The 16,725-nt window shown below is 38.8% G+C and overlaps 1 protein-coding gene across 1 annotated transcript in view; it reads right to left on the bottom strand.

The window, feature by feature from the left end:
* Window positions 1-8,493: 8,493 nt before the first annotated feature.
* The window catches only part of LOC140148402 (aspartate dehydrogenase domain-containing protein-like), a 316,009-nt gene continuing 307,777 nt past the window's right edge, over window positions 8,494-16,725 (bottom strand). Inside the window, exons 5-9 of the mRNA XM_072170335.1 lie at window positions 13,945-14,088; window positions 11,921-12,026; window positions 11,181-11,301; window positions 10,470-10,627; window positions 8,494-9,179 (exon numbers count right to left, since the gene is read on the bottom strand). Coding sequence (XP_072026436.1) covers window positions 9,142-9,179; window positions 10,470-10,627; window positions 11,181-11,301; window positions 11,921-12,026; window positions 13,945-14,088 — 567 coding nt within the window. The 3' untranslated portion in view covers window positions 8,494-9,141. The remainder of the gene's footprint in view (window positions 9,180-10,469; window positions 10,628-11,180; window positions 11,302-11,920; window positions 12,027-13,944; window positions 14,089-16,725) is intronic.

Here is a 16,725-nt window from a genome sequence, read left to right as displayed (position 1 = left end):
CCCCAGGTAAACCGTTGCATTGTAGAATTTTAATTCTGTCGATTTCTTTTTATTTTATTAAGTAAGAGGAAATAATAATGGTAATAAACTCGTGTTATATCTAGCTTCATAGGCCTATAATTACATGTATGTACTATGTGTCATCGCATTGCGGCCCATTATGGTTGCACTTGCAGAAAGAAATTACGCGGCCCGGGCGCTATGGTCCACCTTCATCTTCAATATGCATGCATCGTATATACATTTTGTTCTGTGAAAAAAGTTGCACTTTTCAATATGGCAACAAAGCCTGTGCGAGTTCCATGCATGGTAAACCAGTAAAGTAAAGGTTAACTTTCCATAGTAAATAAACAAACCATGATGTCACGATATACAAGGTCAAAAAGTTTGTTGTCCTGAGCGAAGTCAAAAAGTTTCATATCCACAGACTCTAGTATGCGGCTGTTTAAGTTAGGAACGACGAGCGTAAGCCTCGACACAAACTGGCTGTGTAGGAGACTAAACCCGAGCGCTGAATATGTAAGGTCACTTGTCACTTGCTAAACTCGCACGCGGTTGCTGGTTTGTCGAATTCTTTTGCAGCAATGTCTTTACCAAAATTAATGCAGCAAAAACCAGTGGCGGCGCCAGGATTTTTTTGGGGGGTAAGAAATTAATTTTTAGCCCATTTATATTGGTCTCGCTATGAGTTTTAAATACGTCGAGTCCAATATTTTAAAACTCATAGCGAGATCTATCAATAAATATTGGGTGTAAAGCATACAATTTTATCATTATGTTTTGGATCCAATATTTTCACACACTTGGACTCATCAAAACATAATATGTGCAAAATTGCCACAAAAAGTGTAACTCGTTTTTTTTTACTGTTATGGGGGCAACTTGGGTACAAGAGTTCTGACTGACGGGACAAGAGTTCTACCCCCCCCCCGGTGCCACCACCCGGGGGGCGGGGTACTCAGTACAAATGACCATACGGGGACGTGCCGCAAACATGGGTAGCATTTTCAGCCTTCTGGTATATCAATGACCCAGGGGCGTAGGCAGCTTTCTTGGTCAGGGGGGGGGCAAAATAAAATTTTGGGGGCACAGACGAAAAAAAATTGCAGTTGCATCATACAATACATAGAGACTGTATGTCTTCGAGCTTCCCGAAAAGGGCCTTATTGGGATGATGTGCGCGCGTAGCGCGAAAAAAATGATATTTTACACTATTTTCGCCCATTATCCGGCTAAAAAGGGCTTTATTGTTACAATGTGCGCGCGTAGCGCTGAAAAATTTTGTATTTTACACTAATTTGGCCCTGAATTTTGTTAGAAAAGGGGCTCCTTGCCCTATTTCTTGTCCTTTGCCCTCCTGATTTTCTCTTTCATTTTTTGTCAGAGGGCACTTTTTCTTTCATTTTTTTGTCAGGGGGGGCCCCCCGCCCCCCCCCCCCCCGCTGGCTACGCTACTGCAATGACCCTCTTTTCAAAGCCTATTTTGGTATATGAATGGGTCCTTTTTTCAAAATTTTCTCAATTTTTTCGGAAAACAGCCCAATTTTTCCTTAATCTAGCCAAAATTTTCCCAAAATTTTGGGAAAATTTGTAAAAAGTAAGACAATTTTAGGTAAATTCGGCCGAAAATTTTGACTTTTGGTATATCAATGGGTCTAAATTCCTTGAAAATTTGGTATATTTATGGGTCTATTTCCAAAATCTCAGCGGCACGTCCCTACCAAAACCAAACTTGAGTACCCCCCCCCTCCCTCCCGGGCCACCACTGACCAAACAAACCCTTTCTTTAAACAAGGACTTTTTTCATGTAAACTTGAGTTTTCAAATTTTCTGAAATTATTATTCTTTTTGGATGCAATTGTACACCATGGACAGTTTCGGTCTCTTATTAGTCTTAATACCAGTGGCATAGCCAGGACTTTGCAAGGGGGGGCTAAGGCAACCTTTTTCACAGGGCAAAATTGATGATAATGGTCAAAAATTGGCTAACAAGTATAAAAGAAGGCCACAAATTTTAAATATCACGGGGTGCAGCTTCCCCTTGGCTACATCACTACAAGGAGGTTCTCAAACCCCCGGGGGGATACTCAAGTTTTGTTTTGGTAGGGACATGCCGCTGAGATTTTGGAAGTAGACCCATAAATATACCAATTTTTCAAGAAATTTGGACCCATTGATATACCAAAAGTCCAAATTTTCGGCCAAATTTACCCAAAATTGTCTTAGTTTTTACAAATTTTCCCAAAATTTTGGGAAAATTTTGAAAATTTTGGCTAGATTAAGGAAAAATTGGGCTGTTTTCCGAAAATTTTGGGAAAAAAAGACCCATTCATATACCAAAATAGGCTTTGAAAAAGGGGTCATTGATATACCAGAAGGCTGAAAATGCTACCCATGTTTGCGGCACGTCCCCGTATGGTCATTTGTACGAGTCCCCCCCCCCCCCGGCTCAAACCCTACCACTGCAATATAGCTGACTTGTCACATATGTGACCATCCAGCACAACTGAGCCCTGAAGTCGCCAATCATTATTTTTGAGATTATATTCAACCAAAATACTCTGCTTGAAATTAGCTTTAAAATGATGTTTATCATGTCTATAGTACTTGACATTTAAGTAGTGAAAAATCAATAAAGCAGTCAATAAATCCTTTGTTTCCTATTGTTTATTGTTAAGTTCAATGGATCATATCTCAATAGTGGCACTGGCGACATCCGGGCTCAGTTGTGCTTGATGGTCACATATTAAAACTACATAGTGTATCTCCCTACCATACTCGCATCACACCCTTACCCCACCACATCTTTACCCCTCCCACCCTCTACCCCATCACACCTGACCTACCTGCACCACCATGGCCACTACCCCACCACACCCTGACCCCCTGGCATGTTCTACCCCTGAATCACCCCATTATTGCCACCCTACCACACCTCTTGCAGCAACCTACCCATGCCACACCCTATCCCACCTACTACTCCACCACACCTTTACCCCAACAACACTACTCACCACACCCTACCTGGCATATCCCACCACCCTACGCCACCACTCAACCTTATCCCACTAATCCTTGGAAATAGTTCATCAGGACTTTTAGGTATCCATCATACTGTTGGTAAATTATGTTTTTTAAGTCCAATAATTTACTTACGTTTTTAGACCTTTCATCTTCCAATCCAAACACTTCATCAGTAGTGCGATCATTGCGATGAACCAGCAACACTCCTACTCTCATCTCCAGAGTGTTCAGTTCTTTGTAGTAGCTGGTCATATACATGTACATGATTTAGTGAGTATGTCCCTTTATGTCATTTTCATTGAATAGCTGGAACAGAGAGCTATAGCCAATGCACCCATCGCTTGTCGTCCAAAATTAAATATGTCAACGATATTCTAGAGATTATACCAAAGGGCACTAAGCGAAAACTGACAGATTGCCTTAACAAAGCAAACATACTTATGAGACCATTTTTGGACCATAATGTACATAAGGACCATTACAGTGACAAAATTTCATCGATATAGCTCCTTTACTTCTGGCTGATTTCAAAAACTTTTGGATACCCCCTTGTATATTAAGCAGGCACCCAGGCTTGTTTTACCCAATGGTTGCCCAGTTCTGGCTCCTGGTGTGTCCCAATATTTTACATTATATACTTCATAAATATATTCTTGTTCATTGATTGGTTAAAAGTGGATCACATGACCAAACATAGTTTTACCATCAGCACTCCTATCCGTAAATAGTGCCTGTAAGCCGTAAATAGTATTTTCAATGTCCCGGATGAGCCGTAAATAGTACCTCCAAGCCGTAAATAGTACTTTTGACCATGCCTTCCACGTGCGCGCATTCGATGCGACGGAACAGTTCATGCACGCGAAACTGCCATAGCGTGATTTCTCGCTGCTGTAATTGGTTAGCCCGATTTTAGCCTATTCGATTTTTTTTGAAGGGCAAAATATAAGTTGTGCTTAAATTGGTCGTGCTGTTCACTCAGGATAGAAGCTGGAGCGTCAAAACGTCAAATGATTTTCTTTTAACCAATCAATGAACAAAGAACATATTAATGAAGTATATAAAACAAATATATACTGCCTTCATTCGAAGTTATGGTTAAAACTACGGTCCCTCGTTGAGATCAATTAATATTATTATTGATCTCACCTCGGGGCCCATAGTTTTAACCAGAACCTCTCATGGCAGTATATATTTGTATACTACAAACTATAGACCACTTGACATCACTGTTTATCAACAAAGGCGTAGGGACTCGTCTATCGATATGCTTTCGAACGAGCCGCTACACTGTTCAATGGCTTTCCTGTACTATATGAAATGTGGCGGCGATTTAAAATGCACGTGCCCTTAGCAGACTACGATGCGTCACGCACACTGCAGGGCAAAGAAAAATTGAAATTGCCATAATGCGTGCGCATACTGCCGGGCAATGACGTCAGATGCCAAGTGGTCTATAGGACCAGGAACTATCTTTGGTCCTGGAACTCATTGGTCCAGGCATACTTTTAAATGCAAGGCCTGAACATTATTAAAAGAAGTGATTTTCTTTCATTTTGCCTACCCTGCGATCGCACAACCATTGCTGACAAATCAGAAACACAAAAACCTGTTAAACACGTAAGTATTAAAGCATGTTTATTTTCTTTATTCTTAGCCTACATCTTTACCAATCCCCCCCCCCCTCCCGCAATATTCATGGCACATGGCCATCTGGGCGAAATCATCAGGCTTATTTTATAGCACACTTTCCAAACTTCCTTTAGTGGAAACAGTATGTAGTTCACTCCAGAGGATACGTGCTGCACTGCTAAAAGAATGATGGTCATGTGGTTTCCAATTGGTACAAGAGGTTGAGCTGACGAGTGCAGGTTAAATCTGCTGTGAAGGTCAGTGACATATTGAGGTGCAGGTATATGGGGGGGGGGGTGTCAGAACCAGAAAACCATAACTCGCTATGATCAGCTCTCACAAAATGAGCATAAAGTTGGCTCCTTTGGTCTTTGGTCCAATTTCCTCCACAATGTCTTGGACTGTACCTTCTATAGTGCCCTGCCGACTTATATGCTCATTTTGTGGGAGCAGGCGATTGGGAGTTGAGGCTTTCTGGCTCTCGTTATATTGAGCTTGAATTAAATCTGAAATGGTGAACAGGTAGCCATTTCAAGAATGGGAGAAATGTTCCGACTTCTTTGTTTGAGTAATGATACTGGCAGCAGTTTTTGAGCACTATAGTTTGAAGCAGAGTTAATCATCACATTAAACAACTTTACAAGAGAGTATTTCCACAGTCAAGTATTGCAGAAAACAGCATCAATGATAGTTTCACAAGGATGCAGTAATAACTCTCAAGACAAAAAGTAAACAGATGTTCCTATTGACAAACATTTTTATTTGATGTTTTTAATAAGAGAATAAAGGTACATGTATGTTTCTTTCTATACATGATTATGAAAACAAACTATTGAAATAAAGTAAGCAGGCATGAGAATGATCATCCATGAAAAAACTTGAGAAGTCTGAAAAAGCCTGAAAAAGTGTGTGAAATGAGGCTAAAAAGGCAAAAAATAAGCTGAAATTTAAAGAAGGTGCGGAAATTTGGACCACAAAAAAGCAGGAAATCCTGCAAAAGCAGGACAATTCTCATGCCTGAGTAAGGGGTTTCTTCACTGAATCGATATCGGGCTGGAGCTTGCTATGTGTATTTTGGAAAACTCTAGTTTTGTATATTTCCCAAGTAAAGTTTTTCTCTTCATTTTGGTGCCTCTGATTGATGTATTTGAGCTAAATTGGTTTCCTCTAAAATCAGCCTGTTTTTAAAGGGTTAAGGGGGTACTACACCCATTGATTTTTTTTGCATTTTTTTGCATTTTGTGAAGAAATTACAAAAAAATTGGACAAAGTGGTATGCAAAATGAAGGGCAAATCTTCTCGTTTTATTGGTGGCATCGGTATCAACGTAGCTTACATGCTTTTAAAAGTAGAAGCCAAAAGGTGGTACATCACTGATGATTTAAATTCACTTCATTTTGGAAAGCTTACTATCAACGGATTTCGTTAAAATTTTGGATATGTGTTGCTAACACGTTAGGGAAATAAAGTTGATATGTAAAATGGGAATAAGTGGTTCCTGATTTCTTTTATGACTTCATGAACTTGGTGCTCCACAACTATCAAAAAAGGAACTGGTTAAAATGCTTCTATTTTCAATGTTGAGCTATATTTTGTATTTTTAACTTGCGACATTATTTCACTGAAACTTAATTAAGCCACAGGTAACAGGTTACCACAACCATACTACAGCAATGTTGAAAAAATTGTATTTCTTGTCACCTATACCACCATATTGGGTAGTTTTCCGTAAGCTTAACGTTTGTGATTTTGGTAACTATTTTATATTTATTTGTGAAATCCGTCTCAACTAGGCATTCTAAATTGTACTCACCATTTACATCCCAAGGTATATTAGTATATCCACCTTGCACTTCTCGATATATATCCAGTTAAAGACAGAATATCAAAATTATTCCTCATTATGATATCACAAACTCTCACATGTGTATTCAAAATTGATGCTTAAATTTGACCTGAACCAATTGACCTATAACCTGACATACGGTGACCTAATAGCCTTTTCTTCTCCTAACAACACATTATAATATTATTGACTAATGACTATACATCCATTGTGTAAGTGTTTATATATTTTGCATGCACCACTAGATTTTCTATAGAGAGTATAACAAATGATTTAATGTATTCTATTCATGTACCCTACTTGAACATGCTGAATAGAATAAATCATGGTTTGTTATGAAACACGCATCTGAGTAACTAGGATACAGTAAACAAAATATATATAGGGCTAAAATGACTTACTACAATTGTTTAAAAGCACTTTTTTCTTCTTTTTTTCATATTTTTTTTATTTCACATGATCCGTGCATATATCGCCTAGCTATAAATGAAAAAATATTTATTTGGACCAATCAAACCAGTATATGGGTGTAGTACGCCCTTAAGGAACGAGATGAGGCTGAGTGGTATAAGGCTAATGGAAATGAATCATTAGTTTCCAAATCCCACATGATTCAAACAGCTTTATTTAGGGATTCAATTATGTTTCACCATTGTTCATCACCGATAAACAACGATGCGTCCGCGTGGTTTACTTCGCAAGCTGCCCGAGCGAAGTAAACCGCGCAGACGCGAGTTGTTAATCGGTGATGAACAACGGTGAAATATGATTGGATCCCTTTCAACAACGAAAACAAGCTAAATATCGTCTAATTCTCATGATCCGTTTGTTATTGCCACTCAACCTTAAGATTGGTGATTTCTATGTTGATAGCCTAAAACAAAAGAATGAAGCGGTAATGTTTAGCTGCTACTCCGGGCTGCTACATTAGTAACATTAAAGAAGTGTTTACGCATAAGTTCCAGTCATGGCGAATTTTCGGCGCTTCATGCGTAACCCTGCGTTCAGCGTATACGCTACTGGAAAAGTGTGGATTCATCGTGGATTAACAACGCTTGGCGCCTGTACAAAGGAATAGGAAGAGTTGTTGAAGATTTAATCAAGCATGTTTTTAAAAGCAAATACAAGTTGTGTCACAATACCTTGGACCGATGCAATAAGAAGTTTGACCTAAATACTGGATAATGAGAAACATCCTTGTCCTTTTTTAGATATCCAATTGCAGGCCTTGTCTTTTGAGGCGAGTGAGTGCGATCACTCGCCTAAAATGAAGCTGAGGAGAGCTTTTTATCACTCGCCTACATTTGGTGTAAAACTAATACAAGTGATTAAAATCACTCGCCTACAGCTCACCTGACAAGTTTTGAGGAGAGTGATTTGTCACTCGCCAGCAATTTTCAAAGACTGCTTGTTAATATAAGTTACTAGATTTCGCGGTTCTCGGGTTGGGCGGTTCTCGTGATAGGCCTATCTCTAATTACCCAACGCCCGTTACCTATAATACTTGTCCTGACCTTTCAAACTACTATACGATTATGTCTCTCAATGATTAAGACACAACTATCGACTCTGTTTTGTAGCTGTGACGCTTACTTCGGAACCTATTTAATCTGAAAACCCATCGTTCGCCTCTTCCAAACCCTGTCCTGCAACTACATCGGAGGACCCAAAAATACCCGAAATTTTAGTAGTGTCTGGATGTAGGCCGTCAATTCAATCGGGAGAAATGTGAGCATAAACGGGTATGTTAATCATGTCTTTAAAATAGGCCTATTGGTCCGATGAGATGCACCTGTTAGTCACTGTAATGCTTTCCGATGCTCGCATTGCGCCCGTCGGTACTCCGCAGCACCTCTGGCGATAGCGCACCGCGCCACGCCTGAGCACGCACCAAGGCTTCAAGATTATACGCACCGCGAAAGCACGCGTTAGCGAACCACGCGCCGCGCGATAAGCGACGGACAGAGGACGGACACGCCATAATTAGTATTAAGATGATCCATTTCCAATAGCCTAAGCCTGGGATATCATATAAACATTTGAAGATGTATAGGTTAGGTTAAATCAAATACAAGAAATAAACTTGCAACTTACATGCTACAGTTGCATTCGGTACATCTGGATTTCATCAGGCATCTGATTGATTGGTCATGTGACAAATGATAGGGAAGATTTTGCAAATACGGTATATATTTGAGGAAGTGTTCAGAAGTTCTTCCTATGCTTTTTCCCTACTATACATAACTAGAGTTGATTTTGACAACTGGTAACCAATAAACCAGTTTAGGCAGTTTGGCTGATACACACTGAAATTCTCCTCATTTAAGACATACCCTGTATATGTACTGGGACACAGAAACATCAGGATGTCACCCTTTTATAAAAATATACGGAAACCTTACACATATTTCAGTTAGGCACATGCAAATGTCCAAGTACTTTCAAATGTTCTTAATCTTGCAAGGTTAATTCCTATAGTACTATCAGTCTGCCACGAAAAAGCATGGTATTAAAGTCAAGATGTTATGTAACTATCTGTCCACAGCAGGGGTATTTCTGATCCAGCAATTTGCTGGATCAGAAATGTCAGATTTTGGAAAAGCCACTTATCCAATATATAACATCAAAATGGTTATCATGTGTCAGCAAAGATGCACTCCTGATCCTCTTCCCATCGCACCTGCAAAGAGATTAAAATTAATTGTTTATATTAGGTCGGTCGGATATCCAGGCTTTACCTGTATTCATTTGCAACATATAAATACTTTCAATCATAAATTATAAAATTGACAGCTATTTTGATATTCTTGTTGACAACGCTCTGCAGGGTCTATTGTTCTATTGTTTCCGATTAGAGCGCCGACATATTGGAAAATGTTGCCAATCAATATTCATGAGAGTGTACATTCAACGTCCAGTTTGCGAAATTGGGTGAGTTGTGTTTGGTAGGTGTGAAATACATCTGACGGGCGTTTTAATTACGTAACGAATAAAGGCATTGACATCATCGAATGGCTGCCCAGTGCTGTTATGTGTTTAGTTATTATATAGGCCTAATAATTATTATTAAAAGTATTTATCATTCCTTTCTTTTCCCTTCTCTGTACTTATTCTTTCCTAGGCCTACACTTTATCACTCCCTCGCTCTCATTGTCCCCTCTCACCCTCCCTCTCTCATTCCCATCATTTTCCTTATATTTCTATTTATCTACTTGTCTTTATTATATCTTTTTATTTCTCCCTTCCTCCAGCCCTCGCTTATTCTCCATATCCCCTCCCCAGTCCCCTCTTCCTCCTTCCTCCCCTCCCAAGACTTCTCACAAAGGTGAATCTGGCCCTCCCCAACCCCCTCCCCTCTTTGGGTACACCACTATTTCTATACCAATCTCCTTCTTAAAATAAAATTAAATAGAAATTTCTTAAAAACAACCTTTATAGGCCTATACTTATACTTACATGTATACGTATAGCGATTACCATTATAGTGTAATATAGATATATGGACTGGACATGGCAGCCTTCATACATTATAATGTGTAATCGATCAGCAGAGCACGCAATTTATTTAAATGAAACGCCTAACGTCAGGTGGGTGGTAAAGATGATTGCATCGACAGCTAAAGCCTCCTTATAGACTTCAGACCCACACAAGCAAACATTTGGGATACGTGAGTACAATGGTACCACTTTACACATGACTGCCCTTACACATGACTGTAGTGTGGTCACTTATTGATACTCGCCCGTTGTGTAGAGCGTTAATATGATGCCGGATCAGTGACCAATTTAATGGCAGAACCCCTTTATTCGAAACAATGGTACCACTTTTATGAATAACTTGTCGCAACTTCTAATCGGCATCAAACGAACAAAAGATTATATAATCTATTGCGACTCTATTTCTATTTAAAAGCTCTTTGCTTGTTGACACCAATATAGAGGCTGTACACCTAGGAATGGGCATACCTACCAATCATGCTGCTGAGAAATGAAGCATAAGTAGCACTACCAGTGACAGCCCCAACTTTGGCCGGATTCTTGCGTATTGTAGACACTGTGAAAGCTTTGCCTGCTTGTACGTCACCAGGTCCTGTAACCTCTACCTCAACAAAATGCCAGTCTGTTAGTCTGTATTGGTGAAAAACAACAGGTTCAAACCGTCATTTTCAGCACTGTGCTGCTATTCACGAAAAAATAATTAACAGTTGCAATACAGAGTGTATCAATATGATCGATCACTGTCCGTTTTTAAAACGCCTGCCTCTTCCTGATTTTAGATATAAAGTATAATGGATATATCTTGTTATTTCAGGTGGATCTAATGGTGTGTTTTAAAGAAGTAGGCTTTTCATAAATACCAACAAAATGGATGGCAATCATTTTGATACAGCCTGTATTTCAATTTGAAGTAAGCAATTTTCATCTAAATGCTTCTAGTAGCCTTCTACACTGGAGATTTCCGACCTGTGGGATCACAAACTCACCACATGGAATCACAACACTTTCTAGGAATATAATTCTTATATAGCACATCTTTGTGACCATAACTTCAACCTGCTTCCAAAACTATTTGAACAGGTGTAGTGGGTGTCAGGTGTGTGATATGTATTTTGTATGTGTTGGTTTTCATGTAGTATGACTGTGAGTACAAGACTGCAAGCTATAAAAAGAATTCACTTACTCTGGGTCTGATACAATACATCCCTGTACTTTATCAAAGCCTAAATTATGTGCTGCCATACAAGCTGCTGCCATAGTGTTCACATTATTGGGAGCTAATGGACACAGTGCTCTCACAGGACCTGAAAATACAAGATATTTATGGTATAATTATGTATGTCCACTCACAAACACAACTTTGGGAAGCGGAATATTTGTATCTATTGATTCACAAAGACTGGCCATTGTTTTGATGTTTAATTTAACCAGAATATATGTGTAATAAATCAGACATAAAAAGGTCAATTGTAAGTCTTTGTGAAACAATATATATACATTGTGTGCGGATCCCGGGGTACTCAAGTTTGGTTTTGGTAAGGACGTGCCGCTGAGAATTTGAAAGTGGACCCATAAATATACAAATTTTTCAAGAAATTTGGACCCATTGATATACCAAAAGTCACAATTTTTGGCCGAATTTAACCCTAAAGGTGTTGGTTTTTACTTTTTTGGCTAGATTAAGGAAAAATTGGGCTATTTTCTGAAAAAAATTGAGAAAATTTTGAAAAAAGGACCCATTCATATGTACCAAAATAGGCTTTGAAAAAGGGGTCATTGATATACCAAAAGGCCAAAAAATGCTACCCATATTTGCGGCACGTCCCGTCATGATGGTCATTTGTACTGAGTACCCCCGGATGTGGATGAGGATACAAAAGTACAAAGAGCAAGACACTGAATATAAATTGTGATGACACTTACCATCATAAAGCACAACTTGTTTATCTTCAATTTCATCATTCTTCTCCTTTAGTGGACTGTTGAGCTTGAAGCTGCTAGGATGCTTCCTCATTGTCACACGTAAACCCTGCAAGACGGATGAACAAACACACACAGCTTTGACAAAAATCTAGCAGATAGTGGAACTCTCTTATGGTAGCTGGTAATTTGAACAATATTGATTGAATTATCTGTTGCACAATTAACTTTATAAGCCTTACTGGTTTATTATAGTACATGGACATCAAAATACTTTCACTGCCTTCAAGACTATAGTTACTACATATACCGATGCCTGATAAGTGATAACATACCAAAGTAAGAAATGAGGACATCGGCTCAAAGCCTATTGCACACTATTTTAGTCATGGTGCATGAAATCTAAACAGTCAATGGGTTTGGACATTTTTGTAAGTCCTCACTCATCATAACCTAAACATAGAAATCCTATGTATGAGTTATGATAGGTTTCAGATTTACGATAAGTTGAGGACTTAAAAATGTGTCCTATTGAGAAATACACCTCTGCATTCATCACGATTTATTAGAAGATGTACGTGCTGGATGGAGTTTTGTCATGGAATTGTTATTACTGTTTTTATGGTTGAATATCGACATCATTGACATGTTTAGAAAAAAGGACAGCCATGCTCCTATTTCAACTTTTGTAAACTCAAAAATATGGGTAGGCTCTATGGGGACAGATAGTGGAACTCTCTTATGGTAGCTGGTGAGTTGAACAATATTGGTTGAATTTTCTGTTGCACAATTAACTTTACAAGCCTTACTGGTTTAGAGTACATGGACATCAAAATACTTTCACTGCCTTCAAGACTAGTTACTACATACCCATACCTGATAACATACCAAAGTAAGAAATGAGGACATTGGCTCAAAGCCTATTGCACATTTAGTGATGGTGCATGAAATATATGCAGTCAATGGGTTTGGACATTTTTGTAAGTCCTCACTCATCATAACCTAAATATAGAAATCCTATTCCTATGTATGAGTTATAATAGGTTTCAGATTTACGATAAGTTGAGGACTTAAAAATGTGTCCTATTGAGAAATACACCTCTGCATTCATCACGATTTATTAGAAGATGTACGTGCTGGATGGAGTTTTGTCATGGAATTGTTATTACTGTTTTTATGGTTGAATATCGACATCATTGATATGTTTAGAAAAAAGGACTGCCATGCTCCCATTTCAACTTTTGTAAACTAAAAAAACAGGCTCTATGGGGACAGCTTGCTGGCATGTACATGCATGCATATGTATGTAGGTTATTGGAATCAGAATGTATGGGATGTTGTGGTACATGTACATACAATCCAGTAACACGGCAGAGGAGAAGGGAAATGGTGGTCATCCTTAGTCCACCCTGTAGAAGGCTATAGTACAGTATTAGCCTAGAGGTAGAGGGTGGTCATGTAGTTTGGTGTGGCTATCGGTCGGAAGGTTAAGATCACGAGCTTTCTCATTTATCCTCTATCCCACTCATTGTGGCCCTAAAAGTGCAGACACCACAGTGGGTGCATAGCATGCCGTGGTTCGGAGAGTCACGTAAAATGGTTGTCCCATGTACCAGAAGAGCAATATCTGGACATGTAAAAGTTGCAGGCCTTTTTGTAAAGAGCAGGGATCAGCCGGGCCTGTTGTCTGTCACACTCAGCATTGAGGACAACTTGCGCTGCCCTTTGGGGCTTGGCAGCATATCGACCCGTGGCGCGCTTTGAGGAATCCGAGTATTCAGAGAGCGTGGATAAATGCCGTTTTATTATTATTATGGCAATTTTTCCCAGGAGATATCCCAGCAAGCTATATGTACATATGCAGAGCTCATCTGAAGGCTCATAGTCTCAACTTTGTTAAGTTGGGGCCACAAAATTGATGAGGGCTGTTAAAGGAGTAGGACCCCAAGTCCCTTGAAGGTTATGACACTGTCAATACAAGAATCACCACACCCTAATAAGATACTCAAGTTTACACAGCTTCTTACCTTTAATGATCCTCTATCTGCCATTTTCTGTATGTCATTTCCTCCCCAGAATGCTCCACTAGGTATATATAACCCATGATGCTTTGCTGCTGCTCTAAGTTTGTCCTCTACTGCTTGGTCAGCTAAGGCGGTAGGAGACCCAACCTGCAAAGGTAAATTCTTGGATTAAGTTATGTACATGTATGATGTTATGTGTCAGAGGATGTTTAAAGACATTCCCATGACCCAATGGGGTTTCTGACCTTGGTATGTCTGGTTTTTGTACACATGTGGCAAGTTGACCATACTTTGCATTGGGATTGTGTGCAAATATCTGGCGTTTTCATCCTATTATTTAACATTGAAAACATCGAGACTTAGGAATAAAATTAATGCAGTGGGACAATATGAATGTTTCCTGTAAGAAAATCAAATATCAGTCCTAAGTCTCAACTATTAGCTCGTTGGCTGCAGTTTTAAAATGACCATTTTGTGTGTGTGGCAATGGGAACTTTGCCTCTAAAATTAGGTTATATTGGTCAAATTTCCCAATCATAGTGCATTGTAGGAATGCCTTTAAGCCTCCTCTGGTTATGTGTATTGCTCAGTTTGGCTTTTAAGCAGCAATTCCTCTTCTTTATTAAAGGTAAATTCACAAATCTGAACCTTATCTAAATATTGTGTTTGAGTACATTTGTACATAATTTTCTAAACGCTACATAAAAAGACAGATTTGCAGCAATACTTTGTGTATTCCTCACACAATTGATCCATGTCATCAGTTAATTGTCCCAGTAGCTGATATCAGAGCCTTCAACCATCACACAGGTATTTTGTGTCTTCAATCATGGCAGCAACAAACATCTGTGACATTATATCAAGAGGCGCTTGAAAAGAGAAGGTGGAGGGAAATCCCATTTTCGAACAAAATGTATGGGCGATGAATGCCGAGGATGGTAGCTACAGCAGATATACCTAGATCAACATTGTACGAAGTTCTTAAACCGAAACGGGCTGACCGAAGGTACCACTAAATAAAATACAAGACAAGACAAGCGATTATTCGGAAAGTGCACTAATTCTACCGGAAAAAGGAATTTCCTATGTTGGATCAACTTTTAGCTGTTCTTCGTCAAGACATCAACTTCAGGGCTGGGAGAACGACTCTTTGGAAAGAGTTAAAGAAAACAGGATTTAAATTCAAGCATAACAATGGCATAAAAGTTTTAATCCAAAGGCCTGAAACTGTAATGCTTCGACATCCATATCAACAAAAAATTAAAAAAGATCACTATAAGACTTTCACAAATCATATCTCGACTAACCATGGATCATTCTGTTGGTCACAAATCGTGACTCGCGATTCCCGAATGTAAACATTTACCCAGATCGGATTGTTTTCAAAGTTCTTCTCATCACATACAAAGCTCTCAATAGCCTGGCTCCATCATACATCTCCGACCTTTTTACAGGTTACACACCATGCTGCACACTTCATTCTTCTTCGCAATGTCTCCTTGCTCCTCCATCCAGTCGCGAGGTATCAACCTGCTATTACAGCAATAGAGCTTTTATTTAGCACAGCAGCTCCCAAATTGTGGAATAGCATTCCTATTGAAATTAGGAATGCCAACTCTCTTGCCGAGTTCAAACATTTATTGAAGACTCATCTATTTTAAATATTCAACTGTATTGTGCAATATATTGTGGCTTTGTGCTGGGTATTGTATTATATAGCATGCCCTTTTATAACCTTGTTATTGATCTGAGCCGTTTGATATGTTGTATTGTTATCATTGAACTTGACCATGTATTTATTATAAACTCTTGTGTCACCTGGTTTTTAAGATGTAGTCTGTTATAGGTTCAGTTTTTAGTAACATACTTTTTAAGCTTGTAAATATCATTCTGAAACTAATTATGCTTTGTTTATTGTTTTTGCTATGTCGTATTTTTAATGTACAGCGCTTATGGGCCTATTGGCACCAAGCGCTATATCAAATGCAGCTTCATTATTATTATTATTATTATTATTATTATTATCATGTCGTAAACAAGTATTGGATTGACAGAGGTGGAAATGGCAGGTTTCCAACACCACTTAGAAAAGGAAATGTTGACGCTTTTGTTGCAGGAGCCAAACTGAGCTTCGTTGCTAAAGCTAAAATGAATCTGGAGATAATGAGATGAACTTACACAGAACAGATGAAAATACAATTATTTCCAAACATACCAAAAGAGTCAATGCAAGTTACCACATCATGAAAGCTGAGAAACTTCTAACATACAGTACCAAGAAGTCACAGATGCATGAATGGTTATTCCTTCCTCACCAAGCACACAAAAACAGAACTATATGAGGTCATATTACGCAAATGTATGAAATTATCTTACCAGCAAAGATATGTAAGTTTCATGGTTGCCTCCCTATCACTACGACCTTAACCCTGAAGAACTAATATGGGACAATATGAAAGGGTATGTAGCAAGACGTAATACTATATTCAAAATGGAGGACATTAAAAAGTCATTTGACAAAGCTTTGGAACAAATAACCACTCATGAATGGATGGAACAATGCAGTCCATCACATTCTTGATATAGAGCAATCATATTGGGACAAAGAGAACATTTACAGTGACATAGAACAAAATAATTTTTATTAAACTTGGAAAGGATTTGGACAGTGAGAGCGACTCAGCCTCTACAGATGATGAATGAGATGTAAGTAATAACACTTATTCATCTCTTGGCAGTTCCCAAAGCAAGTATCACTACCTTTGGTGAAAAGCAATTTCACAT

The sequence above is a fragment of the Amphiura filiformis genome, chromosome 1, assembly GCF_039555335.1.
Source record: "Amphiura filiformis chromosome 1, Afil_fr2py, whole genome shotgun sequence".
Lineage (NCBI taxonomy): Eukaryota > Metazoa > Echinodermata > Ophiuroidea > Amphilepidida > Amphiuridae > Amphiura > Amphiura filiformis.
The sequence above is the reverse complement of the archived record's forward strand: the minus strand, read 5'-3'. Positions and strand labels throughout refer to the sequence as shown.